This window comes from Meriones unguiculatus, chromosome 15 (genome assembly GCF_030254825.1).
Source record: "Meriones unguiculatus strain TT.TT164.6M chromosome 15, Bangor_MerUng_6.1, whole genome shotgun sequence".
NCBI classification, from domain to species: Eukaryota; Metazoa; Chordata; class Mammalia; order Rodentia; family Muridae; genus Meriones; species Meriones unguiculatus.
In genome coordinates this window covers 14,683,996-14,697,328 of record NC_083362.1, presented here as the reverse complement: position 1 = coordinate 14,697,328, position 13,333 = coordinate 14,683,996, and the positions used below count along the sequence as shown (strand labels likewise).

The 13,333-nt window shown below is 45.2% G+C and overlaps 1 protein-coding gene across 8 annotated transcripts in view; it reads right to left on the bottom strand.

Moving 5' to 3' along the window:
* Nucleotides 1-1,246: 1,246 nt before the first annotated feature.
* Ptprm (protein tyrosine phosphatase receptor type M) overlaps nucleotides 1,247-13,333 on the bottom strand; it is a 674,808-nt gene continuing 662,721 nt past the window's right edge. For all 8 annotated transcript variants that reach the window (XM_060368219.1, XM_060368222.1, XM_060368217.1 and 5 more), the window contains 2 exons: nucleotides 10,914-11,049; nucleotides 1,247-1,983 (listed from right to left, as the gene is read on the bottom strand). In XM_060368219.1, coding sequence (XP_060224202.1) covers nucleotides 1,930-1,983; nucleotides 10,914-11,049 — 190 coding nt within the window. In that variant the 3' untranslated portion in view covers nucleotides 1,247-1,929. The remainder of the gene's footprint in view (nucleotides 1,984-10,913; nucleotides 11,050-13,333) is intronic.

Here is a 13,333-nt window from a genome sequence, read left to right as displayed (position 1 = left end):
AACTTCTGTCCCATTGGTGGGCAGCCTCCACTCTCACTATCCTTGGTCACCAAGCTCCCCAGGTAGGAACACCCTTCCTACCTGCCCCAGTGGCAATGGCTCCACTTTCCTAGACTCTTTTACTGTAATAAGGATGCCAGGGATGATGCTACTGCCGCTTCCCACTTCCCTTGAGCTATGAAGACATTTTAAGCCTGCTTAGTGGCGTGTCTTTAGTTAATCTTTTCCAGAACGAGTTACCTCGTCAGTCAGATGAGCGTCACAGTCCTCCCTAGCTTCACCATGTCCTTCATGCTGTCGGCACGACCTAACCTCCACAGGGGATGGTGCTGACACAGATTTATCACCCAACAGAGGCTGATCCGCATCAGCTCCAGGCAATCATTTACCACTGCTTGAAGCAGTTTAAATTTAAAGCTCCCACCCACAGTCTACCTGCTTTGGATTTGGGGTTGAAAAGTCCAGAGCATGCTGCCCAGCTACCAGGTTTCAACACAATGACCGTTTCTCTTGGTAGGAATGACCTGTTTAGCTCTTTGCCCTGCTTTAGTTAAATGCATTGACTGGATAATCATGCAAAAGTTGTTCTCTGACGGGGCGTGAAGGGCTGACTGAGGTGAGACAGCAGGAAACATGTTACTCCTGCTCTGGCATTTGTTCACTCTGCATAGCCAACTCTGCATTCCTACCCCAAGGTAAACGCTAGAGCACATTTCCTAAGCACAGGAGCAGGCCGCCTACACAGTCCCAGGGGTCCCCGCTCTACCTGCACTAGGCCAACAGGCTGCTATTATGTGGGTACCCCCTTCAAGACTCATGTGGACAGTAAACTGTCAGGCACCTTGGGAGGTATGAGCTGTTACAGGTGGCCTTTAATGGACTTTGGCCATTATCGTGGGAGTGGCTTTGTTACAGAAGCATTTTCTCACTCTTGCCCTATCTCTCCTGTCCATGCTTGCCCTTTGACCTTTTCACCATGATGGTCTCAATACATATAAGATGTAAGTTTCTTTATAAATTAACCAGCCCATCAAAAGTGAAACATGGACCAAGACAAGGATCCAGGCGCAGGCTCTCCTTGATCGGATGAGTCTGAGGGGTGTGGCTGCCACCACCTATTACGGGGACACCAGCAGTACAGCAAGACTGGTCAAGGGTCAAAATTTATTGTGTTGAGAATTCACAAGAGATAACACCATACAATCAGTCATTTCTTGAGCTTAGTAAAAATGATTGTCACTCACTGTGCGTCACAAAAAATTCTTTTAATGAATAAATAATTTGATGAAATCAAAAATATTTACAGTATAAACAAATGGAAAAGCTTTGGATCTGTGACTGCCCAGGTTACATTTCCGAACGGAGGCCTCCCCAGCTTTTCTCTTAGAACCCATATAAATCCGCCAGAGACAACAACTCATACATTGTGTCTTTGTTCATTACACCTTTATCTGTTAGTCTTTGAAAGCTATATAATCTTATGTTATGCAACATGTTAAAATACAAATATTAACTAAAAGAATATATTATCATAATGCCAGGTAGCATTCTCCACAGAATGAAACATACACTCAGTTGTAACAATGACAAAGGGTCACAGACACAAAAAAATACCCCAAAGGTACAAATTCCTTCATAAGAATATAATTGTGCTCTTTGATTGGCCAAATGTCTACGCTGCTCTAACGGGGCCGGCGGCAAGGAGTCCAGGCTCTGGTGACTGTCTGCTGTGTTTCGGTCACGCAGCAGCATTACAGGGAACTGGGCAGTGCAAGCAGTTTTAGAAACACCTTCTTGGGCTCTTAAAAAGAGCCAATTATGCAAAGCAAAATAAGCATACTGACAGTTCTTCATCTTATCGTCGTGGACGCCAAAGAACGTCTTGACTTTGTGGTAGGGAGGGATTCCTCTGCAGAGCTGTTGATGCTGTCAGCCAGAATTCAAGTACTCCAGCGCCACCTCATAGCAGAACTTGTACTGATCCTAGAAGAGAAGGTGAGAACATCAGCACATGTCTAAACTCTGCCTCTGTCGGAGCAACTACAGCAGGTGAGGGTTCTTGGCAACAACACAAAACTGATACAGCTTTGAACTAGAGGTGAATCAGAAATAAACCATTTTTTTTTGAGCGGCTGCCTATACCTTGTTGATGCTTCCCTGCAAAGCGTGGTGACAGAGCTCTGGCGTCTGTGTGCATCGGTACTCTGAGAGGTCCTGTGCAGCTGAAAGGTGCTTAGGCTCTACACGCAATTCAGTATCAGAAAAAGAATCGCATCTGTACTGAACAACCAAGTTTTTTGGTTATTCCATAAACAACAGGGTACATTAACTATCTGCATGGCATTTCTGGCCTCTTGTAAGTCATCTAGAGGAAGTGTTGGGTCAAGGACACAGAGGAAGCTCCATGCCGTTTTACATCAAAGACTGGAGCATCTGCAAGGAGTCCCGCAACTAATGCCTCATGGATTGCAAGAGATGATGGGGTAATGTCCCCATGAGTGTTACGTGGGTATTGGCAACACTCTGAGCTTTGTGCAGGAAGATGGAGAGGTAGAGAGAGATAGCAGGAGGGTGGGAGGAAAATGCCTGATGCCTTGACCCTAACCAGCTTGTAGATAAGGCTTCTCTCCTGGCCCTGCTCTCTCTCCTTGAACTTTTAGTCAGCAGGATTTCTTTAATGTCATGAGAACTGATTAAGGCCCTCTAAACCATCATGCACCTTACTGTGGCCCCTGGTTTTGAAAAGTTTGTGGTAAGGGAAAAATGGGACAGGTAACCCAGCGTTAGCACAGAAGAAGGAATGGTCTAGATGGAAGATGTAGCTCACTGTAAACAGGCCCACGTCATATCTCTGCTTCCTGACCCACTAAAACAAAAGAGCCTCCGTCACATACTTCTGCCCTCAGGATTTAAGTGGCTCAGCCATGCCTTCTCTGCTTTGACAGACTGAGAACCCCTACAACCTTCCCTCAAGTGACAGCTGTATCCCAGGGGCCGGGGAAGAAGCATCTATGGAGCTAGGGCAGGGGACACAAATTCTTGGTTTTGCCTGCACTGTTTTGATTTCCGCCATCACCCTGCCATTGCTCTTAGCCTCTTTGACTCTCAGTCTCTCCACTTCAGATGATAAGAATATAACCATTTAAAATGGTAAAACAGGCATTCTGCGTAAAGGCAAAAGGAGAATAAGAGACATATGATAATATTTGATATCTTCTGGGAAACATGTTAGTTCTTGAGCAGTTTAGTGAGCTGTAATAGTGGGTACATATAGAGTTAGTACCATAATCCCCTAGGAATCCTTGGATCTTCATTGCTGTACTCTTTAAAGTCTTTCCCCCATGTATAACTTATCTAACTGCTGCTTGCTGGTTATACCTTGGAATTTCATTTTCCATCTTTTTACCTTCAGGTGGGGTATTTACTGATGAGATGATAATGTTAGATAATCAGAAAAACAAACTCATTTACGCCATCTGCATCTTTTAATTAGGGAACCAAATCCATCCACAGTCATGGTTAGATTTGATCAGTAAAGTTGCACTCCTGTCATCTTGATTTGCTTCTAAGTGTTTTGAATAGTCTGTGTTTTTCTTCCTCCTTCTCCTTGTCAGCTGGGGCATGGCATGAGCCTGATTTTGAACTTGCAATCCTCCTGCCTCTTTGGAAGCCGGGGTCACAGGCCTGGGCCACTATAGCTGTCTCTCCAGGCTTTGCTCTCTTGTTCACCTTTGTGGTTATAATATAATATAATATAATATAATATAATATAATATAATATAAAAATATAAACACACACAAATATATATATTACAGATAACATCCAATTCCTTTACATTCCTCTTTTATATACCTGTTCTTCTATTGGGGTCCATTTCTTTCATGATGGTAGTTATTTTTCCTTAAACATCTGGAGGTAGAGTTACACTAAGCATCCTTTTAAAGGCTAGCATGGTGATCATGAACCCCTCAGTCTGATTTTCTTTGAAGCACTTTATTGATATTTATGAGTGGTAGCCTTGCTGGGCACAGTACTCTTGGTTGGCAGTTATTCTCTTTGAAGTCCAGGAACATTCTTTTTAATTTTTGCTTTTGCACTTTTTTTTTTTGCAGGCTATAGGGGCGTGGTAAGGCACATGGCGGAGGGGAGGGCAACATATGAAGGAAGTCATTTCTTTCCTTCCACCGTGGAGGCTGTGGGGATGGAAGGCGTCATCTGTGGCAGCAAGTGCCTTGACCTGCTGAGCCAACTCAATACCCTGGAAGTTATTTTCTCTTCAAGCTTTGGAACATGTCACTTCATTCCTTCATGACTAGTGAGGTTTTGGTTGAGGAGTAAGCTGTGTTTGTCTAACAAGGAGATCCTTAAATGTGAGTTGGTAGATTCTCTTGAGTATTTTAGAAGTTTTTGTTTTGTACTTTTGAGAGTTTCAAGTAATCCTCTTTGGTAGAGATCTTTTCTGATCTTGTCCTTTTAGAAGCCCATAATCCTCTTCTCCGTGGATGTTTGTATCTTTCTCAAGATTATGGAATGTTTTTTTTTCATTATTTAATTGAATAGGTTTTTATAGCACCCCATGCCTTCAAAACATGGACGTTTGTCATTTAATGGTGTCTCACAAGCCTTCAATGCTTTCTTTCATTCTTGTTTTTCTAGATACCATCTTTGTCTGACAGGGATATTTCAAAAGATGTGCCTTTACTAGAGGTGGTGGCACATGTTTGTAATGCCAGCACTGAGGAAGTGAAGGCAGGAGGGCGATGAGTTCAAAGGTAGTCCACCTTGCACAGAGAAAACCTGTGTCTAGGAAAAATAAGGCAGAGAAAGACTCGGTTTTGAGTCCCCAGGGCCTTTCTTCCCATCTCACGCTGAGGCTTCAATGATATGACTGTCTGAGCTCTTCTGGGGTCTTTCTGTTTGGTTCTCTTTCAAAATCTTCCTCTCCTCTGAATTTCTCATTTTTATCCTAAGCATCTCATTGAAGTATTTATAGCTTCCTGGGTCTCCCTGAACCCATTATTTCTTTAGAGAGCTGTCCATTTTAACTTCCCTGGAGTCCATTATTGGACAGTGATGCTCTGTGGGAGGCATTGTATTGTTTCTCAGTATTTCCTGTGTTGAGAGAAGCTCAGGCGCCTCTCCCACGTCTGTGAGGTGGTCTGATAGGGTTGCTCTCTGGAAGAAGGGTCATGCGGCAATGTTGGCCCTATCTCTGCATGAGCACCTCAGTGTAGGAAGCCTCTTTAGAGCATCTTTGGCTGGCATGAGTGACCTTTGGCATAGTAAAGTCAGAGATTCACAGCCTCTGGTGGCCACACAAGAATGGAGATACTGCAGTAGTGTGAGCAGGTGTGGTACAGACAGCTGTGGGTATAGGGAGCTCTCTGTGTGGCTACTACTGTGAGGACAGTAGGTCCAGTTGATGCGGCACCATAGTGACGTAGCACTAGCAACTGCTTCTGGCATTGGCAGCCCTAGAGGTACAAGAGGCTTGAAGCTCTTTCTGCTCCTCCCACATGATCCGTGATATGGGCCATGCTCCCACTCAGTCCCCACAGCAGTGTGTAACGTGGCCGGATGGGAAGAAAGGAGCAAGTGTGTCTTCCCTCCAACCACCTGCTAATTCTCTTTGCATTTGCTTTCCCTAAACTCTTGAACTGGAAACACCATTGCTTGCCCTCGGCAAAGTTCTATTTCTGGTTCACATTCTGCCATTGGTTATTTTAGCACTGTAGGCTTTTATTTTCAGAATGTTTAAAAGAAGCAATTTGAATTTCAGAATTCTAAGAGGCCGCATTGTCAGATTGCCACGCTGAGAAATTGGCCACCAAGTGCTCCAATCATCCCTCCGGTTTCTGCGAATCGTAGGGATTTTTTTTTTTTATGGAAATGCAATCTCTCATTGCATAAAAATGATTCTTTTCAGATCTAACTGGCCAATTAGTTTCAGTGACCACCACAAATAGTTCCTGTAACATATTCAAACACCATTATAGGTACTTGTGGCTGCCGGCCTCAGGTCACAACAAAAAGCAGGGACTCATGAGGGGCTTTAGGCTTCTCTGCTAATGCAATCATTGCCCAGAAGTCACCAGAGCTGCCCTTTCTCAGGCAGGACTATAATTTTCAAAATGAGTTCCCCTTCTCCCAACTCATCCATTCTGAGCAAGCTGCCAATCCTCATAGATTCCGTGATGACCAGTTTCTGAATCATAAAAATAAGGGGAAGGCAAAGAAAGGCCACAAATTGCTATGTCCCCTCCTCCAAGCACCTGGGTAAATGCCTCAAATCTTCTTACATTGGAAACTGATTACACTCGATCACCAGGTACAGCCCTATCTTCAGTTTCCTCCCTCAGCTCCCCTGCTTCTGAATGGTGTAATTAAGCCTCATGAGCTATCCCTGTGCCTCAGGGGCAAAAAAAATTATGCCTTGGTCCTGAGTTTTCCCAACTCAGACCTTGGCTGCTGGCTGCAGGCATGAAGTGATGGCCTGGGGCAGAGGCTCAGCAAGGCCCCATTCCCATCAGGACCGCTCGCTATTTTCTCTAGACTCTAATGCTGACTGGCTCTGCCCCCGTGAAGGGGGAGAAGGTGACTTCTGAAATGGAACCCACAGCTGAGGTCATTCTTTAAAGTCCTGGCAGGCGGCTGGCTCAGTGCGAGAGTCAGAGGCCAGGGCTCCTGAGGGCACTTCTGAGGCCTCCCACGAAGGGCTGGCACTCTGACTTTGTCAGCACACATTGACTGTGCTGGAAGAGCTGGCGGGGGCGGGGGGTACCACAGCCCGTCTGGGCACTTCAAACACGTCCTGTCAACTGTTCAGGTTTCAAAGAGAATAGTCTGTCCAACTTACCTGCAGCAAATTTCCCTCCCCAAGGTACCGGTCTGAAAGTCAGCCAAGTTTCACAATGGCGACCGGACCCTTCAGGCTGGAAAATTTCTCCCGCTAGGAAGCTGCAGTGGTCCCTGCGTGTAAATAACTGTGGGTGGATGGTGATGGCTGGCTCCCAGCAGGTCACATTGTTGACCTGTGCAGGGAAGACTTGTGAATCCTCACCACCACAGGTGAGTCATCAACAGATGGCGACAGAGAGTGACAGCTTGTCTTCAAGCATCAGAGCGTTGAAATGGGCAGGTGACCGCTGAGGGTCACTGTCACCTGAGCTAACCTGAAGTGAGGGAGCTCCCGGCACTTAACCCTGAGCGGCTTGACAGGTTCGTCTTTCCTGACTGTTAACTGGAATGCTTTGTTGTATAGGATGGGTATTTCCCAGCCAGATCCCCTCATCGCCACCCTATCGCAAGGCTCCATTTAGTCCACTGGTAATGTCCAGTCTGCTCCTTTCCTTGCTCTGGACTCCCCAAAATGTCTCTCCCTCATACCTCCAATAAAAAAACCCTCCTTAACCGTATCTTGGGGTGGTCATGTCCCCACTTTATACATGGATCTTACCTGGCTTTCTAGAGCCGTGAAGCTCTGGCTGTCAGGAAGCTCAAGACCAGACAGAATATTTTCCTGAATGGGCAGCTTTGCCATGGACAGGACATCAGGAAATCACAAGCCCAGCCAGCGACTTCCGGGCAAGGCACTGGGGGTGGGGGTGGGGGGCAGAAGGGAGCCTTCCAGCGTTCTCTCTAGATAACACTAGTCCCGGAGGCTGTCAGTGGAGACAAAGCCCATCAAGGAGGGCAATGTTGAGGGCCTGCTGGGACCTGCTGTTGAAGCAACCTTGACAGCTTTCCTGCAACAGCCTTAAGGCCGGAATCTAACCAGGCAGAGTTGTCCTTGTTCGTTCTGGAGACCCAAACCTAGGGATGGTGACAAGGCTGCTTAAACAGAGGGTCAGTTTAGAAGCCAGGCTAAAATGAGGTCAGAGTAAAGTACAGCTGCCAGTTCTGGATAGAAAAAAGTTTTAACCTTACATTCTAAATTATTATTTTATTAGGGGTGTGTGTGTATGTGTGTCCGCGTGTGCATGCACATACAGAGGCCAGCACATCAGATCTTCTCTTTCTTTCTCTGCCTTATTCCTTGAAGATAGGGTCTGTCTCTCCCTAGAACACAGTGTTTTTTTTTTTTTTGTTTTTTTTTTTGGCTAAGCCAGAAGCTGGCAATCCCCACTGATTCTCCTGTCTTTTCCACATGCACTTCAGGGACTACAGGTGCTTATGAGACCCTGCCCGAGTTGTGGATGCTGGGACTTGAACTCAGGACATCATTCTTGTGCACAGAGTGCTCTCAGTCATTGAACTATCTCTTGTGTTCTAAATTTTCCTACTAGCAGTCTATTGTCTTTTACCTAAGCTCCCAATACTGAGAATGTGAGGAAACAGACCTCTAGAGCAGTCTATGTATCCCCGAAAGTGCCCGGCTTCAAAATGAGTATATAAACTTCCAAAGTCTGGAGCAATTTAGAGACATCAGAACCCCAGAGGGAGAAGGAAAGAGACAGGGAGGAATCCCTCTGTGTTCTTTCCATGCAGGTGGGAAGGGCACAGCTGAAGTATCTTGGGGTTCCAGATGGAGGAAGACATTGTGGGTATCCTCCTACCTGTGTGAAGAGACCCAGGGGGGCCCAGTCATTAGTTCCCTACTCCCTGACTGAGCAGTTCAGGAGTGTGGTCAAGAATGGACTCATTCTTCCACTCCGCAGCTCACATACTCAGGGCCCCTCTCAATGGTTGGACAGTTTGTTTTCCACTCAGATCTCAAAGAGTCGGCTACACATGGAATGGCCACATCAGCCTTTATTACCTGGGCCTGAGATAATTAATTCCTTCAGCCAACATTTATGAATTCTATGATAGAGAGATATTGTGCTTCATGGATAAAAACCAAATACAAGAGCTCTCACCCTGCTCCTGAAGCTTCAAAACCAGATTAAAAAGAGCATTGTGACATTTTTTTTTTCCTCTGGTCACCAGCTATTATCTATCATCTTGCTAACAGTCACTGTGACAGATTGGCAGATGGTTTTCTTTGGAAATCTTGCAACTTCCCTTCATTTCTTTGTCATTGAGCTCCTCAAAAGATTGGCACTGACCTTCATTGCTCTGGGCTTCTGGGGACCCTGTACTCACAACTAGAATTATCCACAACGGTACAGGTTACACTTGAGAAGGGAATCACTTCCGAAACTGCACCACACAGTAAGGACCCATGTGTTGCCACACATGGTCGGTGACAACAAATTAAGTATTTCCAAACAGCCTCGAGAGAAGACTGGGAAGGTTCCCAACACACACACACACACAAATCCATGCACCCAAATGAATGTAATAAAATTTTCAATTTATATGTGACCAATTGGAGTCAATAAATAATTCCCAAGTATTCCATACAACAGAGAACACAGATAAATTCTCGGCAGCAGAACATGGAACTGTCTGGAAAATTGAGCACTTTGTAAGCCACAAGGCAAGCTGTAATAGAGACATACGCCTTCTAGCCCATGTGCATGAAGTTTCTAACCATGTACAGTGCACTAGGAGCCAGGCTTGGCACCGGGTAAATGTCATATTAACGGGGCTGTTCCTGACCTTCTCTAACACTTGGATAGGACCACGTCCCAAGGGCCACAAAGGCACCGTCATGCCCAGCAGAATCTGTAGTATAACAATACTCTCCGATCTCCAGCGCCCCAAACGCATTCACAGGTATTTTCACGTCATGAAATTTCACAAGTTTCTCATTCACAAATTTCATGTCGTTTCACCTCACAAGCGCTGCCACTACCTCTGGCTTACAAAGGTAAAACTCAAGGACACTAACGTTGCGAGGCTCATACAGTTAACAGCATGATGGAGGCTCTAGTTTGGGTTTCTGTGGTTTTCCTACAGGGTAGGAAAGAAGGAGCAAATCTTTGAAGTAGCCCATAGGCTTGGAGCTTGTCTGCCAGAGTCCCTATAGAAGACCATGCTTTTTAGCTATAGAGTATGAGCCCACGCCAGCATCTGGGGACAGCAGATGCTGCTGGAGGATGGCCTGTAAGGAGGAGGATTTGGCTATGCGTCAGGAGCTCACTGCTATTACCTGGGCACTGCTGTAGTGACACCTCCCATAGCACACGGATCCCTGGCTACTTTCTCAGATTGAGCTCAACTCTTGACCCCTTTTTGCATTTGCTGGACTTTAACCACACTCCTACAGAACCGTGGGCCTCACTGCTTGCTATGCCCACCAGGCTCTTCCCCCTCTACCCTGCTTTAAGTCTCTGTCCCAGCGCTCTGGCTCCCTCCTGATCTCCAGTCAACAGCGCTGCACAGAACCCGGGAGAAAAGCTTCTTCCATGAAGCTATACTTCTATCCTTGAGTCTCCGTGGCTGGCATTTTAACAGAGGAAAAAAAAAACGAGGGGATCTTGTGAAATACTCTAAGAAAATAATTGCACCTAGTCCTTTGTTTCTCAACTCCTTTAATGCTTCCCTCAGATACGGCCACCATAATTAATTGCAATATTCCGTATGTCAAACTGAAATTCACAGCTTTGATAAATATTAGACGTTTAAGCTATTTATAAAATCTGTAATTTGAAAATCTGGCATTTCTTGTACTATGATTATTTCTTCTCCACGAAGACTAAGTGCTTAGCCGTGTGGAAGGCGCTGCCAGGAAGGGAAATTAGGAAAAATGTTCACTTGTAAGTCTCAATTCTTTCTACCTTTCCACCAAGCTGAGGCTATCTCCTCTGAAAACAAGGAAAGGGAGAAGGAGAGAAGGGGAGGAATAAAGCAGGAAAAAAACAAAACAAAACAAAAAAAAAACGTTGCATGAGCCAGACAAGGTGTGATGCTTTGGAAACGAGCCTGCTGTGTGAGCCTGCATCGCCAAGGTGGGAGCCGGACCTGGAGAGGAGTCCTTTTGTACCACGTGAGACACCCTACGGGGCAGGACAGAGGGGCTTCCTACCAGGAGGTCCACCATGTTTGGCTTGTTGTTCCTCAGTGTCTTGACAGCATGGAAGACGTCCACTGTCCTCTGGTGTCGGAGCATCTCACAGACGATGCTGATGGCACAGAACGTACCACTGCGGCCTCCGCCATTCCTGTCACGGAAGAAAGCAGATGGTCAGACACTGTTTACGGTCACGCCACTGCTTCTCGCACACATGTGGAGACACGTGGTCTGAACCCCTGGAGAAAGTTCAGAACGAAGGTGTGAAGAGAACAAGCTGGCTCAGCACGTGGCCCATGGTTAGAGCCTAGCTTTATTCATGCTCCAGATTAGTATTTTCTGATATGGCACCTTACCGATTTTTCTACAAAGGGCTTAGGGTGGAAAATTTCAATGAGCAGTCACCTCCTCTGACATATGGCAGGAAAATTAATGACAAGTGAAGTTATGTACAAATACATGCCTGCCTAGCCTCTGAAGAAGGTACTAGAATTTCTTTATCTCTGAAACACAAAGGCTCTTTAAAATCTGAAAAAAAAAAAAAAAACGAAACAAAACAACTAAGCTTAAATATATGGGAACACTGCAAATAAAGCACACAGCTTTCCCTTGCCCATCCTGAAGTGTACATTTTACATAACCAGTGCTCACCAGCACAAAACCAGGAAGTAACGGCACTACCACGCCATGGGCTGACTTACAGACCTCATCAAACGTTACCAGCTGCTGCAATAAGGTTCCCTTTGTGGCCCAGGATCTAATCTTGCATTTAGTTGTCACTTCATCTCTTTAACCTTCTCTAGTCTGTGACTGCTTATCAGGGTTCCCTTGTCTTTCTTGTTATGACTACTTCTGAAGAGATCTGGCCGGCTGCTTTGTAGAATACAAAATTCAGAAAGCAGAAAGGCTTTGAGGGGACCCATCATGTGTCCTGGCCACAGTCTGAAAAGGTCACTACCAAGTCCCACACTGGACTGTCCTTTCGTTTGATATTTATTGTCACTGGAAGTGAGGGACTGGACTTGGTTAAGAGACCCAGAGAAGGGGTCTCACAAATTCTCCAGGGTTCATGTGCTGCTTTCTCTCCGTTCCACAGGAGGGTGTTGGTGGGGATTTTCACTGTCGTTATTAACTCTCTTTTTATAGTTCATGTGCATCTTGGGGTGAGATACATTGGGTCTGTGCAAATACACTGATTCTCCTCTATCACTAGTGATTTTTACACACAATGGTGGGTCTTGTTTTCAGCAATTAATTATGACTACGCTATTTCTCTAATGTCTAATGCTTTATGTTTTCTTCCCTTGTTCAACATTCTCCCGTAAGAAATAGCGATCTCCCACAGCATATGAAAACGTATTTGTTTTCATTATTTATACCAACCTGCCAAGATTGGTAAAATAAATAAAAACTGAAAATGTTATTATAGGTGCTAAAAATATATCAGTTTGATCACTTTCACCTGAGGGGGGAACAGCCTTACCAGGCCACAGAGGAAGACAATGCAGCCAGTCCTGATGAGACCTGATAGGCTAGGGTCAGATGGAAGGGAAGGAGGACCTCCCCTATCATGGGAGGAGAAGAGGGAGGGAGGGTGAGATTGGGAGGGGATAAGGGAGAGGGCTACATCTGGGATACAAAGAATAAACTGTAATAAATAAAAAATATTAAAAAATAATTGTCATTGCCACAAATTATTCCAGTCCTTGCCACGAGAAGTTCTGTCAGGTTGGGTCCTCTGTTTATATGGCATGCTCTTGCCTTTTTTTGAGCATATTTTCTAGACTGTTCATCTTGTACTTTCCATGCTTAGCTTCTTTTATAAGGAGGCAAATGACCTTTCACTTGTTCTTAAACGTGAATACTGCGATCACACTGAAGTAAACAGTACTTTGTAAACACTCTTTCTTGAGGGAGTGGCAAGACAAGCTGTGTGCGGTGGCCAGAAGGCAACTGTGCAGAGAAGATCCTCTCCCTCCATCTTTCTGTGAGTTCTGGGGGTTGAATTCAGTTTGGCAGGCTTGAAGAGGAAACACCTTGACCCCATGAGCCATCTCATTGGCCTAACATGATTGGTTAGTATCATTGAGTATTTAGCCAGTGTTCCAATTCCCTTGATGGTTTCTTCTAGTGACATTAAAAAAAAAATCCTACATCTAAGCATTGTATATGTATATATTGCATTTGGTTGGTATTTATAAATTTACTGTAACTGACAGATGTCCTCTTTGTTCAAGAATTTGCTGAAGGGAGGAGGATGCCTGTCTTGTAGAGAGTCCCATATTCTGCCTTTTCTCACTAATTGCATCTCTGTGACATGATTTAATATCTTGTCTTTGACCTGTGTCTATTGTATACTGGTGGCTGGCATTGGTGCTCATAAAGGACCCGGATAGAGGAATGGCCAATTCGATGTTTTATTCATACAGATAAGC